Source organism: Alligator mississippiensis, chromosome 1, assembly GCF_030867095.1.
Source record: "Alligator mississippiensis isolate rAllMis1 chromosome 1, rAllMis1, whole genome shotgun sequence".
In the NCBI taxonomy this organism is placed as follows: domain Eukaryota; kingdom Metazoa; phylum Chordata; order Crocodylia; family Alligatoridae; genus Alligator; species Alligator mississippiensis.
This window is the reverse complement of record NC_081824.1, coordinates 167,177,743-167,205,276: the sequence shown is the minus strand read 5'-3', so window position 1 is coordinate 167,205,276 and position 27,534 is coordinate 167,177,743. Positions and strand designations below refer to the sequence as shown.

Below are 27,534 nucleotides of genomic sequence, written 5' to 3'. Positions count from 1 at the left end.
TTGATAGTTCCTGCTTTAAAATATAGCAATTAGTCCAAAAATTTAAGGAAAATTTATAATGGCATAAAACTTATGACTTAATTTAAAATAAAGCCAAACTGCATACAAATTGATCACTTCTCCTTTTAAGAATGTTTTCTGTCCGTTATTAATGGCAACTGCTGTTTTAATTCTAGTGTAGTTCCTTGGCTATTCTGATTTTTTGCTTGTTAATAGAACTCGTCATTAATTTTTATAAAGGATATTAATCCATTTCCTCACCACCAAATCTCACATGTACACCACACGAAAAACAAAATGCCACAAATTTGAAAGGCTACAAGGAATACATTTTCATGCTTAATGCAAGTCATCCTTTGCCCACAGCTATGCCCTCCTCACAAAATATTCTCTGACAATGAGGGAGGGAAACGGTACGGCTGTGTAACTTTTTTCAGCTTTTGAAGTTGAGAGACAGCATAAAAAATAGCCAAATAGCCTCCAACCTGTTGCTGAAGCTTCAAAAGCTGCTGCTGTTTCTCTTGCAGCACCTGGAGCTGCTGCTCAGCTGAAGCCATTGCGTGAGAGAGAGACTGCAAAGCTACCTGGGCTGCTGAACTCAGGGCGGTCGAGGCTTCCCCAACTGTCCCAGAAGAGAGGCCACCAACTGCTGGGGTAACCCCAAACGTACTCACTGGCATGAAACAAGAAACAAAAAAAAGTGTGTGTAGAAAAGGAACACAGAAAGCACTTTCATTTAACTGAATTTTTAAAAAGTCAGTGGCAAAAGAAGTAGGCTAAAAAGCAAGATAAAATACTAGCCCTTAATACTCAAGATATACAAATGTATTTGTTTACATTTTAAATTAAATTATGCATTTGCTGTACTCCAAGGCTAGGGACAGAAATTACACATAAAGCTGATGCAAGTGATTGGAAACCAGTTCAAACCTGTAACACAACAGAGGTTCAGTGCACATAAATGGATTTCAAAATGGCCAAAACCAGTTTAAAATAAACCTGGACGGATGTAGTATCAGACTTAACTGATTTAGGTTAAATTGGTTTATTGAACTTCTGTTCCAGATCCCCTCCAGATTTAAGTTAATTCTCAGTTCCTCGGCATCCCAAGATGCTTTGCACCTCCCCTGCAAACCGCCGCTTCACAGGGTAGGCAGGGCAGCCTCAGCCCAAGCTGTCTGCTCCAGCTGAGCAGGGAGGCATTCTTTAGCATTCCTGCCCCCCAGCTTCTGGCTTGGGCCACTGCAGGCATGTGGCTACATTTCCAGAATCAAAAGTTAATATCTGCCCACTTGCTTATCCATTCAATCTACGCAGCTTAGACTAAACTTGTGAAGATTGAATCAATTCACCCTTGGGTTTTATGACCGTCTATTCTTAGCCTAAGAGACATAACTTGCCATTTAAGAACAACTTGTAAAGTAATTCAAACATTATAAACATTATAAAACTTGAGAAATTTCATTTGGAAAAAAATTAAAGAAATCTACAGTAAGTTATTCTTACATTTTCACCAAGAAGAAGTAACAAAAAGTTGTATATACCAGTAAACGTACTTGCATCGTCCCTTTCTATCCTAGTTCCATCACTAGTTGAAACACAAGTGAAGTGCAGAGGCTCAACTTCCAGAAGTCCAGTGAGGGAAGTAAAACTACCTTCAGCTGCTGCACAGCTACTAATTTTCCCATTCCCTGTACAGAAAGAGAGAAAAAGAAAACCATTTAGCTTTTAAGTAACTTGGTAACAATGATTCAAGTTATAAAGAAATGGATTGAAGGTGTCAGTTATATAATGCATACACAACATACGTTTGCATCATTTGCAGTTTTAGTTTTTTCAATATCCTATAGCTAAAGATAAATAAAACATCTATCTAATGGAATTTTCTTGGTAGCAATCTGAGTTAACAACAAAGGGAGCCAAGAACTTAAAAACTTCTCATTCCGGTAATGAATCATAAATGAAAGCTGCTTTTACATTTGTTACAAATATGTTAAAGTTCTGACTTGCAAAAAAAGGCACCGATTTTACAGATGAGAAACTTAGGCAGAGATGGATAGTAAATCAGGGTCATAACTAGAAGCAGAGCCCTAATGAAACTAAATTATTTCTCAATTAGAAGTTGCTGCTGTCTAGAGCAGAAAACACAAAGAAGCACTTTATGGTTCTTACTGAGGTTGGAATTCTGAAGCAGAATTCTCTTACAATGTGTAGCTATCAGACAGATGGAAGAAAACAAGATGCATCCTTATTAAAGTAAGGAACATGACACAAGGGCAAAGCCACCACCTTAAGTAAAACTATGCACTGTTCTTCTATTTAGAAAGAATTAAGCTTTCTTATCTTTCTGGCTAAAGCAACTGTGACAGGACAACAATTTAATTAATAAAAATTAGGCAGCCAATAATAGCTCACACTAGAATATAAAGAGACTTGCACAAAAATTTCTGCAGCATGTAGCAATGTAGTAAAAATAAGGCAAAACTGAATATTATGAGGAAAAATTATGATAGTGCCTTGTTATCTTAAATCAGAGAAGGACATCTAACAATCATTTACCCATGCAGGAAAAAAATAAACAAAAACACTCATTTAACATTTAAATTAAGCTCCTAAAAATAATCACACAAGAAAGAAAAGTTCAGTGGCCTAACCACCATCATTCCGAGCAATTATGGACAGAACCAATGAGAAGAGGTACAACACATAGAATTATGCATAAATGAGGAATATTGCTTGATTTACTTGATAAATTTAGGGAATAAGCATGACAGAAAAATATATGAAAAGGTTTTATTTTAATAAATCTACCGGAGTAATCAGAGAAGAAGAAAAGGGAGTATATGTTGGTTCACAGTCTTCAAGATTGTAATTCATTAAAGGCTTCTGTAACTTCAGACAGAAACTAGCTTTTCTCTGAGGGGAAAAAAAAGCTTTTTTGCAAATAACTTTTCCTTTTTCATTAATCTTATCAAAATAGTGCATCAGTCTGCGCTCCGAATGCAATGCTATTTAGTTTACAATGGCAAATATTCAGTAAAGCAATAAAAAAGGGGAAAAACGGTTTTAAAAAGTTGTAAATGTTTCAACATCAACTCTAGATAAAAGCAGTGTTTTTAAAAGTATGCATACCTGACAGGACATCAGATAAATCAATTTCATCCGACTGTACACCCATGCTGCTGTTGTATACATTCTTACAGGAAGAGCCACTCATTTCCAAATCAAAAAGAACTGGATCAAAAGGTGAACTATATAATCCGTACCTGCAAACAGAACGTAACTAAGTCCATTTCTTCAAATACCAAGTTACCATAACTTAATAAGAAAACAAGGTATCCAGAAAAAAAAAAATCACAAGCATTTTATTTAGAAATGTCACTGAAGTTTCAAAAGAATGAAGGACAGTCCCTATTCACCTTGTTAAGGACCACCTTTGAGATGCAACTACCAAGGGACATAAAAAGCAATACGACTCCTGGGGCGCATCTACACATGTAAGCATGCGCGCTTGTAGCAGCTCAAATAGAAGCAGTGCAATTTTGAGCCAGGGCTTTTTGCCTCAGTGCACATGCCCAGACATGCACTTTGGTGTGGGGCAAATGGTGCCACATGGGGCAAAATAACCCTACCTGGCTCCTCCCAGATCTGCAGCCAGGGGGAGCTAGATGCCGGGGCCAGCACCTGTGCTGGCCCCAAAGTATAAAAACCTGCCTTGTGCTGGCCCCAGCAGAATAAAAAGCTGCCCTGTAAAGTAGCTCAGGGCTACTTACTCATGAGCTTCTGAGGCCCGGCCAACTGGTACCTGGGGACACTACCCCTTGTGCCAGCTGGACTGCTGAAGCAGCCCTGAGAGTGTCCTGCACCCCCTACCCACTGCAGCAGTCTGACAGTGGGGGCTGGTGCCTGGCTGTGACCTGCTGCCACCTGTGACAGCATGTGGCCCCAAAGCTGCACGCCTGCCAGACCCAGATGGGGACTACATGGCCACCTGAGGCATCTGTACTTCTGGGCTAGCTGCCAGTGGGCTGTGGCTGCAGTTGTTAGCCTTTGTGCAGCATTACTTCCATGTGTGTCATTGCCCTGCTATCTGGGCTCCTATCTTCCAGAAGATGTTCTTAGTGTGGTGGCCTGCTTTGAACTGTCAAAACATGTCCTCCTGGCCCCGAGTGGCCAGGTCAGCCACTTCCATTTGGGTCCCCAGTGCCAGCTCTGAGCAGACTCCTCTGTCTGGGTCCCACCACTTGCCTCATTAGCAGGAATTCTGATGTTTCCTATTTAAAAAACTGCAAAATCCCTGATTAAAAAATCCCAAAGTCGCCCTTTAAAATACCCCAAAATCCATGTTTTTCCACAATTAAAACAAAAGACCACTAGACACACACAGAGAGAGCATGAGCACAAATCTGTTGGGCAATGTTTTATAGATATATTTACAACTTTAAAGCAATTTGGAAGCCTACCAGTGCCTCTATCATCATAATAAAATAAATTCTAAATATCTATAGTTTGGCACTGACTCTTGATTTTTTTGTCATAGAAAAATCAGAGCTGCCCCTACCCCTTTCTCTCACCAGGATGTGCAATGCTGAGTAGCACTCTGATATGCCAGTGCCCTGCCCTTGCCCTTGCCCCACAGTCACAACTCACAGCCTACTCCCACCCCAGTCTTCTCACTCCTGACCTACAGGGCCAGATATGTGGGTGGCTTGGGGGGTGTGGGGTTTGTGGGTGGATTGTGGGGTGACTGTGGGTCTGGGGGAGATGCACGGGGGGCTGCTCAGGAGGGCCCCCTGCCCCCAACAGGGCGCAGCCACCCTGAGCAGCTCACAGGTGGCACCCCAACATGGGCCACAGCCCCCCCAGCAGGAGCCACAGCCACTCCTCACCCCTGCAGGACCCACATGCCTTGCCCCTGATTGCCCCCCATCATTTCCCTGGCCAGTCCCAGCCCCTCATCACTGCCCTGCCCACCCCAGTGTCCCTGTACTTATAAGGTGTAGCAGAAGCCGCCGTCGGGGCAGCGGGGATCAGCCATGGCTGCCTGGCACCCAAGCTGTCACTGCTGCATTGCCACATGGCACTGGGGTCTGTTTGGCAGATCAAGGTCGCTCGGGTTGAGCAGTGCCGGGCTCCAGGGGACAGCTGGAGTGGCCCAGAGCTGCCAGACAGCACCCAGCACCGTGCGGAACCCTGACAAGCTGAGCTGCACCAGCAGGCATGCCAGGCGGCCAGGGCAGATCCCTGCTGTCCCGTGCCATACAGGGGGCTCTGCCATGAGGCCCTGAGCGGCCCCGACTGCTGCTGCTGCAGCCAGTGAATGTGAGCTGTGCAGGGGGTGGGGCCAGGCAGGGGAGCGAGTGGGGTGAGCGATCAGGGAGCAGGGCCTGGGTAGGGGATTAATCAGAGTGCGGGGGATGGGACCAGGCAGGAGAGCCATCGGGGAGCAAATCAGGGAGCTGGGACCCAGTGGGGTAGTGACCAGGGACTGGGGCCAGGTGGTCTACCCACCATGCTCTCCCCCTCCTCCAGAGGCCCACCCTCCTGGTGGGGGCAATCAGGAACTGGGGCCGGACGCCCCCCCCCCCCCCCCCCCCCCCCCCCCGTCTTCTCCAACACCCCTCCCTTCCTTACTTGGCACAAAACTGGGACCAGGTCCCTGCAGCCTGCACTGCTGCTTGTCCCGCACCAGCAGGCAGCATGCTTCAGCAACAGGTCAAAGGCCAGTTATAGAGATGCTCTAGCTGCCTACTAGAGCATCTCTGTGGAAGACCAAGCCTCCAGTTGCCTCAGGTCCCAGATCCTTCTCTGCCCTGCTGTTTCACAGTGTTTTTCGGGGGGGTTCTGGATATCCAGGGATCTAATTTTGCCTAACGTTTTTTGTTCCCACACACGTGTCTTGCAGCGTCTCAAAGGAGGTTGAAATGCTGCAAGAGCATGTGTGCATTCATCTGAATGCACCCATGGAGGTTTGGTGAAGTTCCAAATGATTGGAAAAAGGAAACATATACCGCTTATTTTTAAGAAAGGGATCAGGGATTTACAGTCCAGTCAGTCTAACTTCAATACCTAAAAAAATTCATGAAACAGGTCATCAAAGAACTTTCTAAGAACACAGAGGAAAACAAGCTGATCAGGGACAGCCACTCTGGAGAGTGGGGCTACAATTCAGAATGACCTTGGTAACTGAAGAAATAAGGGGGGAGGGGGAAGGGAGGGAATTAAAAAAATAAAAGAAAAAGAAAATCAAATAAAATTATTTCAGCAACAACAAGTGCGAAATCCTATACTTGGTACAGAGTAATTGTATGCACAGGTACAGCCTGGGGAAGGACTGGCCAGGCTGCAGTACTGCAGAGAAGGACTTGGGTGGTACAGTAAACCATAAGATGAGTATGAACCAACAGTATGCTTTTGTGGGGGAAAAAAAACACCTACAGCATACTGGGTTGTATTAGTATGTGCGTCACTTGCAAAACAAGGGAAGCAATTCTTCCGCTCTCTTCAGCACTGATGAGGCCTCACCTGAAGTACTGCATCTAGTTTTGGGCCCCACACTTCAAGAAAGATGAGGACAGACTGGAAAGAATCCTTTGGAGAGTGACAAAAATGATTAGAGGACTGGGAAGCATGATTTATGAGGAAAGGCTGAAGAAGCTGGGATTATTTTGTCTGGAGAAAAGTGACTGGGTTGTTTTGAGTGTTTAAAACATTTTGGTAAAAGGATTACTTAAAAAAAATACTTAAGCATTGTGAAAAAAAAATCAGACAAAAATATTTGCATTTACTGTAGTAGAAAAACATATACTTTAAAGAACAAAGGCAATTACCAAATACCTGCCTGTCTCTGTTAAATACAGTTCCCTAGAGCTGTGTTAATCAAAACTGACTACAAACACTACAATACCCATCTGTTGAATAGACATCTTTCATTTTACCTTTAAAAAAAATGAAACAAAACAAAACACAAGACCACAATCATAAGGATTTTTGTTTTCTGAATCTACCCTAACCTGTAAGAGTATTGCAAATTATGGGGAAAAAAAATGTGTCATTTAACAGTGTCTAAGAACATTCAAAAAATGATAAACAACTGATTTGCTAACAAGAAGGCTTTTACCTAGATTAAAAACAACTATATTCCCTTAATACCTTGTCTGAAGTAATGCTTCCATGGGCGTTAGTCGGTCCTGCAACTGTCTGGACACAGCTGTTAGCAAGGTCGCACAAGTTGTACTGCATCCTGCCAAATCTTCATCCTTTACGTAATTCAGCAGTACAAAATACCAGTACACAGATCCTGAAGAAGCAAAGAGAAATTTTATTTCAATTGAAATACAGCATGAATATTCCACCCAGTCTGCTTCAGAAAATTGCAGTTAATGTTTCAGGCTACAAGACACTTTAAAATTATCTTAAAATAGCCTTAGCGGAAAAAGTTTATTAAAAGAATCCCATGAAACCCATGAATCCCATGAAACCATTTTTCATCCAAAAACATTACAATTTTAAAGTCAAATTTGCTACAGCAGGTAATGTATTAGAAAATATGGAACAAGTACTTCCTTAATTAGAAATCATGATTTTTTAAAAAGGATGCAAACTAACTTCATATATAGTAACACTTAAGTATCTTAGGCCTTCATACATTATTTAACATAAAAATGAACATTTTATAACTGACATTTTCTTTCTTACTTAACAGTTTGTTTGTTTTAATAGTTATTGGCTGCTTGCAGATATTAAAAGAAACAGAAACAAAAACAGAAAAAGCAAAACATGCTTTACTAGAAGCAGCAGCATATTACTTTGAACCAACTTTGCAGCATCTGTATAGACTGGGTACTTCAGTGGAGCTTTTTGGTACTTTTAGCTAAAGCTGATTCAATCAGCTATAAGATAAAAGCACCAAACAAGTCCCCCTAAAGTGCCCAATCTATACAGACACTGGGTGAGCCAGGTCCAACTAACAAGCTGCCTCTTCTAGGCATGTGCTGGACTCTGTGTGGGAGCGCACCAAATATAAAGTAAAGCGCAGCTTTTTTTTTTTTAAACATCTGCAAGCACCCATCATGGTATAGTGCAAGACTGATGACGTAAGGAGTTTTTGTATTTAACAACATAAGGGGTAAGGTAAGGAATTCTTATTTAGGCCCCTGGCAGATGTTACATTTATGGCACGATTAACATGTTAATCATGCCACAAATTCAACATGTCACACATTCAGCCAATTTATGGCATTATAAAACAATAAACCAGCTACAAAGACTTTCCACATATACCACAGAACATCTTTGCTTGTCTGGCTAGTTTGTATTGTGCTTTAAATTGATCATGTGGCATGTGTTCCAGGCCAGGGCTGCCCCAACCTATGCTAACAATCAATTGATTATCAGCATCAGCTGGGACAGCCTCATATCTGGAACGGGATCCAGGGCTGTCCAGGGCCACACCAACAATCATCTGCTGTCAACAGATCCCAGGGGACTGCCCCACACAGTAGTGCAATTGGGATACAAGGAATGTTATGCCCCTTCCAACACTGCACACTGACATATACTCATATCCCAATTATGTTAAAGTCTGTCAGAGGCTTCAATCTTATAACAAAAAGACATGTATAATGTATATATGCTTTAATTGTTAAAGTTAAAGAAAAATATCTGCAATGCATCCTGAAGAGTAATGATTATATCAGATGGTGTACAACTATCAGTTATGATCATATTGAAATAGCATTAAATGATATTTGGAGTTTGTCTTTTTCCGTTTTTAAAAATTTTGGTGAGTGAAATACTTTTTCATAGTTGCTTAGTAGCTGAGGTTTGGTGGTCAAAGTCAAGGTTATTTGAATATCAAAAGCTAATTTTTTAGAATGTTTTCAGTGAAGTTTTTATTAAGTACGGATTTTAATAATTTCCTCCTTTTCAATAACTATTGTCTTCTTAAACCAGACCTGATATTTATATTTTCTAATTATGTCAACCATAATTTTTTTTCTATACAGAATCAAGGTACGCTAAAGGGGACAAAGCTTTTTTTTTTTTTTTTAAAAAAAGAGATGCATACTAACAAATATTTCCATAGTATTTGTCATTTTTACACAAGTTTCATGAGGTGAGGATTTATTCACCAAGGCGCCCCCGGGGGTTACAAGAAACAATGGCTACAAGCTAGCAGAGAGCAGATTCAGACTGGACATTAGGAAGAACTTCTTCACAGTTCGAGTGGCCAAGGTCTGGAACGGGCTCCCAAGGGAGGTGGTGCTCTCCCCTACCCTGGGGGTCTTCAAGAGGAGGTTAGACGAGTATCTAGCTGGGGTCATTTAGACCCAGCACTCTTTCCTGCTTATGCAGGGGGTCGGACTTGATGATCTATTGAGGTCCCTTCCGACCCTAACATCTATGAATCTATAAGTCACTGAACTGTCCGCAAGCTCTGGTAAGAGACAGTGCATTTAAGAAAACTATGCACGTTAGGAATTATATTCCCATACCGCACAGAAATCTTTGTGGGCTCACCTCCGTGTACTATGGAACTAAAGAAAGGGTAGGACAAAAACCTATAAACCAACACTACATAAACAGGTGCCTTCACCATACAAAAACAACAGTCACTTACCGATTTTATTAATCCCTTCCCCACAATACAAACATCTTTTCTACCACCATGCTGAAGGAAATAGGAGAGAAATAACCCATTTTGTCTGAAAGGCTATAACAGTACCTGACTAAAATTTCTTCCCAAGCTCCTGCTGTTCCAGGAGAAACCCTGAGAGTAGAGAAGTTCTGCATCCGTCTCCCAGAGCAAAAAAACAGCTGCTCCAGGAGAAAAATACCCTAGGAATAAGCAGGGTTATATCACTCCCAGGAGAGTTTTTTCCTGGGAGAGCAAACATCTGTACATATTCTTGTCTGAGAAGCAACAGACATTCAACATCCCAGTGGACTTGGCTCCTACCTTCTCCCCCCACAAGGAAGACTGTGTCGCTCACTGGACTCTGCTGCTCCAGCCAAGCAGAGAACAGAACGCACTTCCCTTCCCCTTCATAATTCCCTATATTGTGCTGCAGCCAGACACAGGCAATCCAGGTCAGCCAATCAGGGCTGTCCTATAAACTTCTGCCATCTTTTGCCAAGCAGACTGAGGGAGCCAAAAGATCAGGCTGAGATGTGGACAGAAAGCCCTCCTGGATGTGTAGCATCAATACTGAAAGCTCTTTGCTCTTCAAGGGCTCAGCATTTGAATGCCTGTTCAGGCATTTCTGTATAAATTTTTCTATTGGGAAAACAAACCTGTGGGAATTCTCCCAGATTATTTGAATGTATTGTGTATGCAGTCTTAATATGCAAAATGTTGAATTTAGGAGAGGAGGGATGGCTCATTGGCGAAAACATATCAATTGTTCTGATGTCACATATAAGTAAAAAAGACAACAGTTTAGTGGCTGGGAATGAGTTTGATACTTAGAACAACAGTGTTCAATTCTTCTCTCATATATAGGCTTCCTCTATAAATTAGGCAAGCCAGCCTAGGTTAATCTATGCCAGGGGCAAGCAATTATTTTGGGTGGAGGGCCACTTACCCAGTTTTGGCAGGCTGTCGAGGACCACATGCATAGCCCCGCCCCTTGGTCACCATCTTCGGACCAATGTCCCAGGGCCAGCACCAGTGGGGCCTAGAGCAGGGCAGGCCGGCAAGGGTCTGTGGAGCCAGGCTGGCCTGCACCAGCAGGGAGGGGGGAGCTGGCCTGGCTCCATAGAGCTCCTGCCGGCTGGGACCCTGCACTCCTGCCACCCTGTTCTGGGCCCCACCAGCACTGGCCCCGGGACACTGGTGCGGCTCCGTGCTCCCACTGGCTCCCCACCCACTCACTCCCAGTGCCCTCCAGCCCTGTAGTACAGGTGGGGGGCAGCTCTCAGCCCCAACCCCTTGCTCGTCAGCAGGGAAGCTAGTGGTGAGCATGGGGAAAAGTGGCCCCTTGCCTGCCCCATGGCCGGCGCTCGCAGCCCATGTGGGGCTGTCCGGAGCAGGCACAGGCAGCCCTATGCAGGCTGCAGGTGGCTGCAGCACGGGGCTCTGGCCATGGGGCGGGTGAGGGGCCACTTTTCCCTGCACTCAGCACCAGCTTGTAACCTGCCCCACTGCCAGTGGGGCCGGGTTACAAGGTGGTGCTGAGCGCAGAGGGGTAGAAAGCAGCCCTTCCTTGCCCCATGCCTGGCTCCCCGCGCTGCAGCTGCTTGCAGCTGGCCTGGGGCTGCCTGTGCCTGCTTCAGACAGCCCCATGCAGGCTGCGAATGCCTGCAGCAGGGAGAGCTGGCCATAGGGCAGGCGAGGGGCCACTTTTCTCCATGCAGGTAAGGAGCCCAGGGAAAAGCTGAGCGCGGTGGAGGGAAACAGCCTCTTCCCCGCCCCACACCTGGTACCCTATGCTGCAGGTGCTCACAGCCTGTGCGGGGCTGTCCGGAGCAGGCAAAGGCAACCCCACACGGGCTGCAAGCAGCTGCAGCGCAGGGCACCGGGCGTGGGGTGGGGAGGGGCTGCTTCCCCCGCACCCCTTCCCTGCCCGGGGTCTCCCCCCACCACTTACCTGAGCTTCCCACACCAGGGTAGTCACGTGCTCCCAGCCCAGAAACCACAGCAGGGGCTTCCAGCTGGGGGGCGGGGCCAGGCAGGCCCTGCTGTTGTGGGAGCCTGCCAGGCTTCCCCTGGGTCCTACTGCCCTTGGTTCCTGTCATTCTCGACAGGAACCAAGGGCAGAGAAATGTTAAATTTTCTACATTTTTTTTTTAGGGGCCCTGCAGGCCGGATAGAATGGCTTCGCAGGCCGAATGCGGCCCGTGGACCATATTTTGCCCACGCCTGATCTATGCTGTCTCTGTGCCACATACAAAAGCATGAATCACACTCCCTCTACTTGCTCCTATTCAACCTGCACCAGCATCCCAGAAGCGTGGAACGACAGCCACCTTACAATGGGCCCTGAATCGATGAGTATGACCAACACCAAATGTACCTTAAAGAACTTCAAAGCATTTCTGGGTTTGCGCCTAGGGCCATTCAAAGGCAGCTACACTGCTTATTTTCAAGACTTATCACATGTTGAGAGGGAGGAAGTGAACAGGGCATGTTTTGCAGCAGCTTTCCCAGGCACAGAACAGAGGTGAGTTCAGACATGCTGTGCATGTTTTTGCATCAAGTCCTCACTTGGAAAAGGGGATACTTCATTACTTGAGTGTTCTGTTCAGATTATAAATACAATGACAGAGTAGGACATGGCATTGGGGCCACATACATTCCTGAGATAAATAGAAAAGAGGGAAACAGCAGGATGATAAATAGCTTGGCAATGCTTTAAGTAGAGAACCTTGAAGTATGGAAGGGTTGGAAAAACACTTCATAAAGCATTTAGTTTCAAGAGTGACTCTGAACAGTGTGGGAAGAACTGAACAGAGTGAAACAGTCATGTTCTGGCCTAATTAGGACTTAAAGATGTTGCTAACAGGATCTGATATTACATCAGTTTAACACATTTTATAATTCTCATCTATCTCAGCTAATAAATAGTTAAAACAGAGAAGGCACAAATTCACCCAGCTGCCTCAGCACATGCTAAAATACAATTTTTTTCTCATTTAAATTTGAGAGTTTCAAAATATACTGGATAAAGACAGTTTCATTCCATCCAGGAAGAGCACACACCAACTGCTGAAGCTTCCTTAGCCTGATGAAGGGTTTTTGAACCCGAAAGCTTGCTTAATAACTATTCTCCAACCATTTGGGTTGGTCTAATAAAAGATATCAAATTCACCCAAGGAACCTTGTCTGCCTATGTCCTTAGACCAACACGGCTACAACCCAAACCCCCGTAAACATAATAAGGCACATTAGTTTCTATAACCAATGTCACAAAGGAGAAACATGGATAGCATCTCCTCTGCCTGCATTTAACTCTGCAGCCTTAATGAGCAGCTATTCCTTATAGCTGGGCTGGGTGCAGCCATCTGCATGAGTCTAAACTGGACCTCAAACTCATGCCACTAGTGTCAAAGCAAGACACTGCTACTACCCTATATCCATGGAAAGAGTAGCAGTAAAAAATTTCATTACTTTCCTACAGGAGCAAAACACATGATATTCAGTACTGGCTGCAGGTTCTGTGACAGGATGCCTTTTTTTTTTTTTTTCCATGCTACGTATATAGGGTCTTGGGTTTCAAGACAGCCAACTTATTTTTCAGGAAGATTTTCCAGATCCCTTGAAGAGAAGGCTCTCCTCTCAGTTGCTTCACAAGGTATCTGGGTACAGCTCTCTCCAGTGACTGTGCATTACCAATTAGATGTTATTTGTGTATCAGGCATTTTGAACGCTTAAAACAGCCTCTCAGATGGGATACAGACAGTCTGTAGACTATCTGCAATTCACGACAAACCAGCAACAGACACGGCATATGACAGTCTTAAGATGGTTTCTGTAGGATCAAGCATTTTCCTCGTCGATTCTATGTCAGCTAACATGAGCACTGCTCTCAGTCAGCTGAAGAGAGCAATAACTAAGCTTAATGAGATAGTGAACCTTTACACACACACACACACACACACACACACACACACACACACACCACACACACACACACAGAGAGTGCACTGATAAAGATTTTCTTGGCCGATAACAATAGCTGATTATTAAACCAACCACATCAGCCGATGCCGATCTGATAACTGGATTTACTCCAGTTAAAATCAGCAGGGTAGGGAGCAGGATGGAGCCATGGGCAGTTCGTCCAGGGGGCATGGCAGATGGTGGGGGCAGGCACATGCCCCCCCGATTTGTGCATGGGGCAGATGCAGGCTGCTTGCTGTGGGCGTGGGGCTCTCCACTCTCCTGCCTTTCCCTCAGGAGCCCTGCACCAGCTGTATGTCCCCTGACCACCCGGAAGCAGTGGGGGTGGTGAATTGTGCCTCCCACTGCTGGGTGGGCAGGGGATGCACAGCCAGCACGGGGATACTGAGGCAAAGGCAGCAGGGCAGAGACCCCTGAGCCCACAGTGAGCAGCCTGCATCCACCCTGGCACCACTCAGCTCTGCTCCACTTAAAAGCATCCCCACGCTTAAAAATGGCGGTGGCAGCACTTGAACTAAAGCTCATTCACTTTGGGCTCACGGCTCTCCGCTCTGCTGCCTTTGCCCTGGGAGCCCTGTGCCAACTGCACGTCCCCTACCCACCCAGAAGCAGGAAATACAACTCACCACCCCACTGCTGCCGGGCAGGAAAGGGGCACACAGCTGGTACGGGGTTCCCAAAGGTAAGGCAGCAGAGCAGAGCGCCCTGAGCCTACAGTGAGCAGCCCACATCTGTTCCCACACAAATCGGGGGGGGAGGGGGACACATGCCCCACAATGCCTACCCCAAGGGGTGTGCTAAGTAGCATGAGGCTGCCCTCCCACCCCCCCTGCATTCCCCCTGGACAAGCTGCCTGTGGCTCTGTTCCGCTCATTGCCCCGGCCCTGGCAGCATCCCCAGCACCAGCCCCTGCCCCACTCCCTCCCTCACTGTGGGGGCCTTCTTCTTCACCCCCTCATACCCCTTCCCCTCCATAAACTTACCTACAGGGAGCTACTCTCCAAACTGCCCGTGTGTATTCCTGCCCATATGCAAGCGTGCAACCGCACATGTGCACGCAGAGCCCTGTGTCTCGCTCCCAGCAGCCCCAAGCAGGACCCCTTGCAGGCTACAACGCTACTCACATGCAAGGGGAAACCACTGCTTCCCGAGGGAACCCAGGCATCTGGGGCCCCAGCCCTGAAGGGGAGAGGGAACCCAGGTGTCCAGGGCTCTGGCCAGAAGGCATAATTATTGGTAAGCATTATCAGCTACAACAGTTAAAAAACAAGTGCCAATAGTTAATAATGTAAATTTTCCTTTATCAGTGCTGAACCAATAGCAACAGATATATCAGTGCACCTCTAACACCCTACTCCCCCGGCAGCGATATAATTTCCATCTACTAACAACTAACACTGAGGAACGCTGTCCAACTTTGTGGCCCAATAAAAGCACAATACAAATGCCATTACCTAAAGCAATACTAAAGAGCTTAAGATTTTGGGCCAATGTTTTTAGATGTGGCTTCCTGGAAGTTAGGTACTTAAGTGCATATTAGGCTCCCTGAAATAAATGACCTGATTTTCAGAGATGCTAATCAATCACAACTCTTACAGAAGCCAATGGAAGATGAGAGCTAAACGCCTTTGAAACATCTAAATATAAGTTTGAGAGTGTAGGCATTCTGCTTTAAAAATCCATTAACTACAATTTTAAAGGAGAGAATATTAAGACATGCAACATTAGAACTGGGGTGTTATCTGACTTGGCCATGCACTACACAAGCCATGCACTACACAAGATTCCTTACTCAAAAATATTCTATGGAATAAGAGGGAAAACAGGTATATAAACAGTACAGATAACAACAGCAAAAGTACATCACTTACCACCAGTTGCAGCTGCAGGTAAGAGTGGCATATTGTCAAGCAAAGCCTTCAGAAGAACTGATCCAAATCCCTGCTGACTTGGGCCACACTTGCCATTGCTACCAAAAAATACACACACAGTATAAGTTTGTATTTCTTTCTTGTAGACCCAAGAATTCTGATATGCTTTGCCAAAGGTTCTAAGGAATTCTTTAGGGGTGCACTGATAGAGATTTTTGCAGCCAATACAGATAGCTGATTTTTAAGGAGGCATATCAGCTGATACCAATCCAATTTCCAATACCAGCCAGACAGATGCTGCCAGCTGTTAAGTCTGGTGTGGGGGAAGGAGGAAGGGAAGGGGTATGGGGGTGCAGATTAAGGCCCCCGCAGGGAGCAAGGAGGGGGGCTGGAGCTGGTGCAGTGGCAAGAGCTGCCCAGCTAGGCCGGCGGAGGGTAGGTGCGGGACAGAGCCATAGCTTGTCTGGGAGGTGCAGGGACAGGGGCTGGCTCCCACTGCTGCGTGCCACTTAGCCAGGAGCTGCTGGTCCAGCAGCTTGTCCAGGAGGGCACCGGGGGGGCGGTGTTTGCCCCCAGATCTGTGCAGGGCAGGGCCCAGGGCTGCACCAAGATCTTCCCAGCGGGGTAGGGTGGGGTGGGGTGGGGCTGCACTGCGCTGCGCTGGGCCCAGCAGCTGCAGCACAGAGGGGGGCTACAGCAAATTTGTGGCTGTAGCACCCCCCCATGCATAGCCCCTTCCCAGCAGAGCCCCGCCCCACCAGAAAGAGCTTGGCACAGCCCCAGCCTGCCCCATGCAGATCCGAGGCTGCACACCTTCCTCCCCGCCACCCAAGCGACTGGACTAGCAGTGGGAGCCACAGGATAAGCAGGCAAGCACCGGACAAGCCGCTGGACAAGTGGTTCCTGGCCAAGTGCCAGCCAACCCCCCCTGCCCGTGACCCCTGGATGAGCTGCAGCTGCATCCCACACCTGCCCCTGCCCCAGCCTCTGCCCCCTTCCTCCCTCCCTACGGGAGCCTTGATCTGCCCCTCCCATGCCTCTTCCCTTCCCCCTCCCTGCAACACCAGACTTACCAGCTGGAGGCAGCTCTCCATACTGCTGGGCTGTGCTCCTCCTGCCTGTGCTGTGCTACAGCATTTATCGGCCTACTATGGCCAATTTCTGATCTATTAAATTTCTTTATATCTGTGCCGGTCCGATTCCGGACTGATGTATTGGTGCACCTCTATAATTAATGGTTCTAAAATGTTGTAAGGCTTTTCTACTTGGGAACTAGTTCAAATACTCAATTCCAAAATAAGCCTATCTGAACACTGAAAATAGCTATGTTTCCTAGCTCCCACCATATTAAAATATTTTATTATGTTTAACTAAATTTAACCAAATTTAACTAAATGTTTAACCAAAATTAAATCATAATTAACTGTGGAACATTGATCACACAAGCCCAAATTAAACAATCACTAACCTGATGCATAGTGCTAGAAACCGTGCACATTTGTGAGCTATACTCCGGCCTGCTTCAAAGAAGCAAACACGTATAATGTCAGACACACATTTTCGTGTTTTGGAAAGCAAACTCTCGTTCCCTTCCTTTGAGCTGTTAAACAAATAAATAAATAGAAATCATACAAGACTTCAAAGTCATATAAGACTTTATAAATAAGAACTTGATACAGAAGAATAACTGCACGCATTTAACTGAAAATTCTCTTCTACCTGCCAGGTCCATTAGAATACACTCCTGCCAGCCAGCAAAGGGTATCTAACGCAAGGCTCTGAGCATGTTCTGTGGTCAGACCATCATCTGTCTTTTTGCAGAGTGTGTTAAGGAGCTTTTCATGGAATTCTGAAAACTGTAACATGGCACATCGCTGAACTCTAAGGAAGAAGTAGCAACAGAAAAAAGTTTAGCTACTGAAGTACTTTTCTTTAAAATAACTTTACAATCAACCGTAAAAAGCGGAGAGTAGAGAAAACTATATCTTTGACTCATTTCAGTGGTTAATTTTACAACGGAAGACAAGTACAATAGGTTTGCCTCTGTCAGAGAAATCTTTCGCTAATTATAATTATCTACGATATTGTTTCAGTGCAAACAATGTCAGATTTTGATATTTCATCACACTTTCATAAAATACAAGACCTGTATCTGACCTCCCTAGATTTTTAAAACATTTTTCCATTAAGCTACATTTACCAAATACTAACTGCAATTTAATACAAAGTCAACCGCATGAGAACAAAAACAAATTTAAGAAAACTAACCTTTCCTTTGAAATAGAAGTTTTTTTAAATCTTCGAATAGTTACAGAGACCTCTTGAAGTAAATCACACCCTCTAAGATTGTCTGATTTTCGTGAAGTATTGCTAGATTCAATTTTATTGGATGATTTTTCCTAATATTTTAAGAAAGAAAAAACCCCATTTGGTTTCAAGAATTATAACACATTCACTCAATCTACATGTTTTGTTCAGACAAAAGTCTTGGTTAAATCAAGGGTTCACTAAATCAAGTCTCAGGAGCAATTTAAATTCTGAAATAGTGCATGTAACTAGCAGATTATACGTGAGTGCACTCCAGCTTTATTTTAAGCTAAAACATTTGCTTACTGCATTACTAAAAGGCTATAAATTTATTTTGGAGCAATGTACATTTAAAACTGTTCTGTAATTCCTAGAGTGCCAAGAATTTCCAATTTGTTAGCTAGTCAATGAATTCCAAAAGATAAAATAATAATTATATAATACATGCAATTTACAAAAGAAGGAAGAAATCAAGAGTATGAACTGCTAAATAAACTAAGTTTAATCTATGCTCTAAAAACGCTTAGACCGAAAATCTGATAGACTCTCAAGAGTTATAAGCCCCCCAAAACAGAAGCAAAAACGATAAGTCCTCAGCCAAAATAGGCCTGCTAACTGTTAGTATGTGTTTAAAGCTTAGAAACCAACAAGAGAATATTTATGGTTTATTTATTTTAACTGCTGTGTTGGGATAAAAATTGGGATAAAAACTTGTTTTGGCACTTCATAACTTGTGAGTGCTTGACTTTGCAGCCTTAATCACGTTTCAATGCATATTAAATGCACCTGAAGTGTCTGGCTATGAAGTTTTTAATTACAGTGAATTACTGATGAGCTTTAACTCCTTTAACTTCATTCTTCCCTATTATACAAGGAAAAAAATTAGATAACTGTTGGTACATATGGATACAGAGAATTCCAGAAACAATGGGAGGCCCAGAAGAATTGGATGAGAGAATGGGGTTCTTCAGGATACATCAACATTCTAACTTCTTGCAGGAAAAACAAGACCTTAGGCCGCTTGTACACATGACAGAGGTTTAGGTCCCCTAAACTGAAATGGTGGGTTTTTAATTGTGACTATTAAAAACCCACCATTTCAATTTAGAGGCTCCCATCAATGTTACAGCGAGGGGGCCCAATCCCTCGCCGCCCACCCCCCCGCCGAGCCTCTCTACAGCCAGAGGGCAAGATGCCAGCAGGCCCTGAGGTGCAGAGGGTCCTGGCCCTTCCCTCCATGGTGGTGGCACCCCCTGGAGCCATTTGGGCAGGCTGCTAACAAGCTAGGTGCAGCCCAAGCAGCCCGCCCAGGTGGCCCTCGGGGGTGCCACCAGTGCCGAGGGAAGGACCAGGACCCTCACAGATCAGAGACCACCAGCAGCTTGCCCCCCAGCTGCAGGCAGGCTCTACTGGAAAAAAGAAGGAAAAAGAATCAGGCCCCTTTCAGTAACCCCCCCCCCCCGGCAGAGCCTGCCTGTGGCTGGGTGCAAACTGCCAGCAGGCCGAGCAGCCCCTGAGCTGCAGGGGGCCCCGGTGCTTCCCTCTGCAGCAGTGGCACCCCACCCAGGGCCACCCAGGAAGACTGCTAGCGGGCTGGGTGCTGCCCCAGCTCAGAGGCAGCACCCAATCTAATCCAACTCTTCCCTGAGCCCACCAGGGCTTCCAGTGCCCTGTCCACTGTCCCTGACTTCCCACTGCCTAGGACTACCTGGGAATGTGCTTGGCTTACCTCTGAGGCAGTATGGAAAGGCAGCAGGAGGGCAGCTGGGTGTGCTGGTGGCCAGAGAAGGTGCAGGGACGGTGCACAGGGCGCTGGAAGTCCACTAAGCCCGATCTTGCCTGAGCCCAGGTTTCCAGTGCCCTGTGCATCTCCTTGACACCTTCTCCAGTTGCCAGCACACCCAGCTACCCTCTTGCTGCCTCCCCCTGATGCCCTAGGGGCAAGTCGGGTGTGCTGGCGGCTGAAGAAGGAAGCAGGGATGGTACACAGGGCACTGGAAGCCCAGGCAGACTCAGGGATGGATGTATCGCTGCAATTTATGTAGCAAACTGAAAGTCATCAGGATGTGTTTTAGTTTGCTACGTAAAATAGTCATGAATATCACAATATGCCTTTGCATGTGTACAGTGTGACAATTAAACCACTAAAAAGGGCAATTTTCTCCCATGTACAAGTGCCCATAAACTCTAGTTCCAGTAGGTATAAAACTCAATTAACTTACAGAAGTTCACTGGTGCTTATTTAAAATGTCATAGTATATATAGGCATGTAACAGGTGCTCTGTTTAAGGAGGGGCAGTTAGCCCTGTTAAGGTCTGTGGGGCCTTCTGCTAACAAGGGAGTGCCACACTGTTAGCTTAAAACCCTAAAAGAAGAGAGCTGAGAGGAGGGAAACTGAGGGAACATTTGGAAGAAGAAAGGAAGCAGGCTTTGACCTAAACAATTTGCTGAGTAGAGGGGGCAGGTTGCTGGGTTGGGGGCAGAGCCAAAGGGCTCCCTATCTAACACCCACAACAGAGCAGAAGGGCTTGATTTTGTTTATTTTTTTTGGTACTTAAAGACAGGATTTAATTTGGGAGGACTGCCTAGGGAGCAAAACACACCTACAGAAGCCAGCAGGCTGGGCAACCTGCTCACAAGGAGGTGTTCAGTTTCCAAAACAGATTCTGAAGAATTAATATAATTGTAGCCATGTTCTAGTTATTCAATACCTTGCCTGCTGCAACTTTTGCCAACAGAGATGCAAGAGAATGACCCTTGCTACTCTGAGGTTTTAGAGATGGTATCCTCACAACTGGCCGTATCCCACCATGGCAGATTTCATCTGTTCCTCTGTCATTCACAGCTTTAACATGGATTAAGAAAGAACGATACTTGCCCCCAGCCATCCCTGGAAAAGAACAAAATGGGGCAAGAAGCTTTTACATCTGTTATATACATCAAGATGAAATAAATTTTTAACTGATAGTTCAAGTTCACAGTCAAAACCCACACTAAGTGAAAAATTGTAGTGTTTCAGCATAATTCTAGAAATTATTTACATATAATTTCTTACAGTAAAAATGGCCTTGGTGGAAATTAACTAACCAAAGCAAATCAAAGAGAGCTACGTATGGAAGTACTGGGTATAGTTTAGTCACATATGCTTTACAAATATTGCAATCGATTTTACCTTTAACAAGCTTTGGACTTGTTAGTGTCAACATGCCAGCATGTCCTGAAAGATCAAGCCCACTAGCCAGCCATACTGGACCACAAAGTATGTCTTCTTTATGTTCTTCTAAAAATGAACACAGCCTAAGACCTTAAAAATACAAAATATTTTTAGTAGTACAGTGCTGAATTAATGAGATACAATAAGGAAAACTGTAAGCATTCATTTGCATAAATTAAACATATACTTTAAATGTTAAATGTAAAACTTTCATAACCTAAAATATAAGGGACAGATTTAATGGCCAAACACCTTTTTAAGACATGACTTTGATAAGACTTTTTTTAGTCAATGTTCTTTTAGTCTAGACATTTTCAGAGTAGATTTTAGATGCTGCATTGTACACATAATAGTTAATCCCTTGGAAAAAATATAAACATTTAGCACAAAATAATAGTAGTTCAATAATTCTTCTGGATATCAAAGCTACTAGTTTAAAATATGAGCTTATGATTCCAATAGCAACAGATGAAATGTCAAGTTCTATAAACCAAAGTGAAGGAGCTGGAAAATGTCAAGAGCAATACTAAAACAGATGCATCAGAGTGAAGACTGCCAGTGTGAATCATCCTTTTATAATTATGATACAGCAGACACATTTGCAGCAACAACCACTTACCAGCAATGTTCCTATCATTATTATCCACCCATTTACAATAACATAGCCTCTGCTCTTAAGCCGCCGTTCTATAGAAACATTGATGAAGGGCGCATAAACATTGTGTTCATCTGCTTCCTTTCATCAGGCCACAGAGCAGGGGGCTGGCCCAAATGGACAAAATGCCAAGAAATCTCTCATTTAAAAAAATAAATAAATAAATAAAAATATATATTTATTCAAATATAAGATGAGGTCTGCCCCCCTCCCCATCAGCATAAGGAAAAGAGCCCCGTCTTAGATTTGCGCACAGGGGCAGGAGGAAGCAGGTGGCTGTTGCAGCTCTGACTCTGGCCCTGAGGCTGGATCAGGGCCAGAGTCGGACGCACAGCAACAGTCTGCCATCCCTACCACTGCAGCTTCTACCCCTCTCTGGCCTCTTCCCCCCAACCTTACTGTCAGGCGAAGCTCAGCTCTGGCTCCAGCTCAGGCTGTGTTCCTTTCCAGGCACAGAGCACAAAAAGCTCTTGTCTCCTGCCCAGCCAGTCTAGAGCACCGATGCTGCAGTGTGGCTGGCAGAGGCCATGCTTCCATGTTCTGTGCTCCTGGGAGAGAACAGAGTCAGAGCAGCAGACAGTAAGGGGAGGAAGCAGCGGAGACTGAGGAGCAGAGAAGAAAGAGGCAGAGACCGTGGAAGCTGGGTGTGGGAGGGTGCAGGTGGCAGGAGGGCTGCAGGGGTGAGAATTGGGAGGGCAAGGGTACTGAAGTCATTCCTTTCCCTGCTGTAGTGGTAGGGGGTACAAATTTAAGACAACCCTCCACAACTTAGATTCTATACCTGGAAAATTACAAACAAATTTATAAATTTTCCATAAATAGAATCTAATTATTGGGAGGAAGGTGAGGGAGGGGGTCATGTTAAATTCAGAATCATCTTAGATTGGAGTAAATATGGTAAATTGAGATTATCAGAGACTGTCAAATCAAAATCAAGTTTTAGATAAGGAGCTGGAACAGGTCAGTTGTATGCAGAATTCTAAAGTGAAATGGGAAAAAGACTTGGCTGACTATGAAAGCTGAGTAAGGAAGGGCCATGTAAACATAGCCATGAAGGGGCAGCCCCTTACGTCAACATGCCTTTCTTTATGGGGTTCAAGGAGAAGACACAGGCAGCAGTAATTTCTGGATGTGTAAAGCAGAAAAAGGTTACTCAGCTTCCCCCTTCAGTTGGGCTGCATGATTATAAAACAGGTGATAGTTCGTTTTCAAGATGGAAGAACTGCTTCAATGCTATTTAAAAGAACATGGAGAGGAACAGTCAAAGGCTAAAGCAGTACTTAAGTACTTAAGATTTTGGACCAATCTAAAGCAGCAGCTGAGTAATGGCAGATCAAAAGACTTCCTTGAATTCTTGAAGTTCTTCCTGGTTGAGATCTACAATGCTGATCAAACAGGACTTTGCTCCATGACAGGATATGGGGGAGGTAGATGGGGAAGAGAAAGTCAGAAGGCAGGAAAGTTACAGAAGACAGGGTAACCTGTGCTCATCTATGCTAACATGGATGGGAATGATAAGTTACTACTCTTCACAAAGTCAAGTTGTCCTAGTCTCTTTGTAGAGGACATTATTAAGTTTCCTCTTGATTATGAGAGTTTGGTAAATGAGGAGATGGCAGGTGACTAGTTGAAAAACTAAAATCGTCATCTAGGGCTGTAAGATATGCCTGTTATAGACTAGCTAGCTATTCTGCACTCTGAAAGAGATGGTTTTCACTAAAACCCAGTTCAAGTACCTTTATCTTAGATTGACAAGGTTTCTTGGGTGAATTTGATATCTTTTATTAGACCAACCCAAATGGTTGGAGAATGGTTATTAAGCAAGCTTTCGGGTTAAAAAACCCTTCGTCAGGCTAAGGAAGCTTCAGCAGTTGATGTGTGCTCTTCCTGGATGGAATGAATCAAGATAAATATGACCAATCATAGATCACAGACTAAATTATTGATGCTCTCATATGAATCTTAATGCAGATGTTTAAAGTGGCTCCAAAACAGTTGCTATACTGCAGTCAACTTATGGTAATTGTTTTTTGCAAGTTCAAACTGTTTCAAGAAGTGTACTCTTCCAATGGTGCTTGGGGGGGGAGGGGGGTGAGAATGCAGCAAGAAAGAGAGCAAGGAGGATAGGGAAGAGCTTAATGATCTCTTGAACAACATTTTACTTCATGGCAACATGGTAAAAGTCAACCACTGTAGCTGTTGTGGTTGTGGATGAGAGATTGCTCATGAGGGAATCAACTGATGAGGAATTATCAGTGCTGCAGTTGCTGCAAGGGCAGTGTAAAGAACTTCAGTCAGAGAGAAAGACAGAAAATCATGAAATTGAGGATGCTTTTGATCAAGTTCTACTTCAGACAAAGCAAGAGGCATTGAAAGCTTTGAAAATATTTTCATACTTCTCACAGCTAAAAAAGGCCTGGTAAAAGGGCCTAAAGGTCTTTTGGGACACTGAATCTCTCCTCCAAAAAACAAAACCGAATTGCATATTAACTGAGTGCTTTCACCAGTAATGAGCAAGTTTACCCTTTTCAAATTAATTCACAAGTTAATACCCACAGCAGAGTACACTTCATAGTAGAAATTTAATAAATACCTCTCCTTTGTTATAGTATACATACACACACTCCTAAAATGCTTTTCAACTTGGAAAACTTTTTAAAAATGCACCAAAAACTGTACATTTAAAAATGTAATAATAAATGAATGGTTGTAGAATACTTTAATAAAAATAACAAACAAACACTATTACAGCTGCAGAACTGTCTCACATAACTGTCATTAAAATACATAAAATAAACTTATTGAAAAAATACAGCATGGGCTGTAGCTGTTTATCAAAAAAGGTCAACAGCAATACTAAAACAGATGTATTAGAGTGAAGACTGCCAGTGTGAATCATGCTTCAAAAGGCAGAATTTGGGTCAAGAAAGGTAACAAAGGCGGCAGAATTTGGGTCAACAGGATACCAGGACACACGTATGTTGCTAGTGACAAGCATCTACTGTATCACAGAATCAATTTAAACTTTTTGAAAAAAGAATAACAATACAAGTTTTTGTAAGCAGCGAGTCAACATACGATTGGCCCAAGACTCCCTAGGCAAAAAACAAATGCACATGCTTGCACACGTCTATAGTTCCTACCACTCTGAACTCCAGGCTAATCTTTGTAAGGGATACTGTCAAAATAAATTCTGGCGACTGTTTATAATCTTTTCACAGGCACCGGAGTAATTTTCTTTTTTTTTAAAAAAAAGAAGAGAGAACCATGAAATATGTTCAGCTGGTTTGTTTTCTAAAGCACAGAATATTTATTTTTAACAGCAAGGCTTGAAAATGCCAAGAAAAATCATTAAAAATTATGCTTAGTAAACAAATGACTGGCCGTAAATCCATTGTAATGGATGACATGAATCCATACACTGCATCTAATTAATGGTTATATTAAATGTATTCTTTACAGAAATATTAAAAAAGCGTAAGTTTAACCGACCAACATATAACTAAAATGCCATCAAGTTTTGTGTTGTCACTTAGCCTAGGAGCTAATGCTACAGAGACTGTTTCCTCCAAGTAACACTCCTTCCATCTAAGTTGACCCATTCTATCTTAATCAGACCAAAAACAGGTGCTGTTCCAATCCAACAAGTCCCTGCTTCTGATAACCTACAGACAAGCAAACATGGAATTTCTCAGATGAATTCACAGATGATCAGAAGCCCTCCAAGACCACTGACATCTGAAGCTGCAAAATACCTCTCCAGCCAGATGTACTTTCATTGCCACTCTCTTTCTTCCTTATCTACACAAGCGAAGTGATGAAATGAGACTGGGTAGGAAGAAGCATGCATCTGATATAAGGTAGTGGAAAATGACAGCAAAGTTGCTGAGTGCTGAAGGAAGGTAAGTGACTAACAGTGAGAACTGACAAAATAAGTAGTCAAGAAAAACAAAATTAAGACCACATAATTGAAATAAAGCAAGAAACAAGGTACTAAAAGGTACAATTAAAACTAAAATTTGGAAACAGGACATCAGAATTAACTAATTGAGAGAGCAAGAGCGAGCGAGCGAGCGAGCAGTATAAACAGAAACATTTCTCCCTTCCTGTTAGGATAATGACATGGATTTTGGATGTTGGGGGTAACAATATGGAATCTGGGGGTGCTGAGTGTGCAGCTGAATGAAGGCTTTTTCCTGTGTGTCAGCAAAAAGCTGGTGGTCACACAGCTAGCTGATATATTAAAAGCAACTAACTTAGCTAATGCTTAAGTAAGCGGAATCTTAACAGGGGAGGTAGGATCCAAAGTGCATGATGTGTTAAAAATAAAATAGCCCACCATCTATTGTCAGGAGACAAAAGCAGTATGGCCTTGGAGATGGTGCTGAAGTCAGCAAAAAAAACCCAGCAGGAACCAGTGAGAAACCACAGGCGACCAAGAGAAGAGAGAGGTCAAAGTCTCATGCATGCGCTCTTAGCAGAGAGGCATATAAATGAATGAAATGCATAGGCAATACCATGCTAAGGAAGCAAACAGTAAACAGAAATGTAGCTTGAGATGGGAGGAGGAATGGGTGGAACCAGAGGTGGAACAAGGGCGGAGTAAATGTTAATATGTATGAACCAAGGTGTATAAAATGTGAAAAAGAACTAATGTCCAATGCTGTTCCCCATATTCTGTTGGTGAGGGAGCTCGCCCGAAGCCGTCTCCATTCTGAATAAAAGCTGTTGCGAGCAATGTGCGCTGGTGTTTGCTCCCTGCTGTGCTCTGGCTAACGAGTACCAGGATCCGTGGGCAATTGGACCGTCGTCTCCCTAGTCATTGGGTGCTGCATGGAGTCGCGGTCTAACACGTCCAATCAACAATCTGCAATTTTTCAGTTTTGAAAATGGAGTAACAAGGAGGGGGGATGGGTTGGATGAATAAGGAACAGGAAAGAAATTGAACATTCCTCTCTCTCTGGCAATGTACTAGAATCCTCTTAGTCACCAAGAGCCGTCCATCCAAGGTTCTTTTTCATACCCACTCCACCAACAGCCCTTTCAATAAGGATCCTAGTTTTACTCTACATAAATCTGAAACCATGAAAAGAAAAAGGGAGGAAAAAACCAAAATTAAGGGTGCAGACAGACTTAACACTTGAACAGTGCCAGCAAGTGTCACTGATTTGGAACCGCCTCACAACTGCCCCAGTTTAAAGGTGTCTGCGCACACAATGTCAAGGGTCCCAAGTAGAACAGTCACCTTTTTGGCATTGCAGGGCTTTCAAACTGCCACCAGATAGTAGCTGCAACTACCCAGTGCCTTCTAGTGTTAAGCGCCTCAGTTTCCCCTGGATTCCATAAACTGGGGAGGAAGACCCCAATCGGCTGGATGCCAAGGAAGACGACACTAATCCCCTGCTACTGCAAAATTTCTGATCCTCCTTCTCAGTGAGTTCAATAAAAACCATTCCTACGCTTTACCAAAAATCTGTGTGGTGGTATCCCAAAACGGGGGTTCCCAGGTGTACATGTATGCCACTGCCTAGACACCTGCTTTTCAGTTCCCAGAAGCTAAGTGCTCCAGTGCAGGACTGCCCTTAATCTTTGGCTAAGGCTACTGCTGACTACTCTCCTCAGAGGTGTCCAAATGAAGCGCATGACTGGACCTCTGCTGGGTTCCCATGGAGCTGGGTATTCTGGGAGGGGCCCAAAGTCTTCACAGAGTGCTTTTAAACAGCACTTTCCCACAAGCTGCTTTATAGATTCATAGATGTTAGGGTCGGAAGGGACCTCAATAGATCATCAAGTCCGACCCCCTGCATAAGCAGGAAAGAGTGCTGGGTCTAAATGACCCCAGCTAGATACTCGTCTAACCTCC

General features: G+C 44.3%; 1 protein-coding gene across 1 annotated transcript in view; it reads right to left on the bottom strand.

Moving 5' to 3' along the window:
* Positions 1-27,534, bottom strand: part of BIRC6 (baculoviral IAP repeat containing 6) — a 322,923-nt gene that overhangs the window by 210,686 nt on the left and 84,703 nt on the right. Inside the window, 10 exon segments of the mRNA XM_019500584.2 lie at positions 486-673; positions 1,557-1,691; positions 3,133-3,266; positions 7,153-7,300; positions 15,496-15,593; positions 16,964-17,095; positions 17,215-17,376; positions 17,764-17,894; positions 20,514-20,692; positions 20,975-21,106. Coding sequence (XP_019356129.1) covers positions 486-673; positions 1,557-1,691; positions 3,133-3,266; positions 7,153-7,300; positions 15,496-15,593; positions 16,964-17,095; positions 17,215-17,376; positions 17,764-17,894; positions 20,514-20,692; positions 20,975-21,106 — 1,439 coding nt within the window.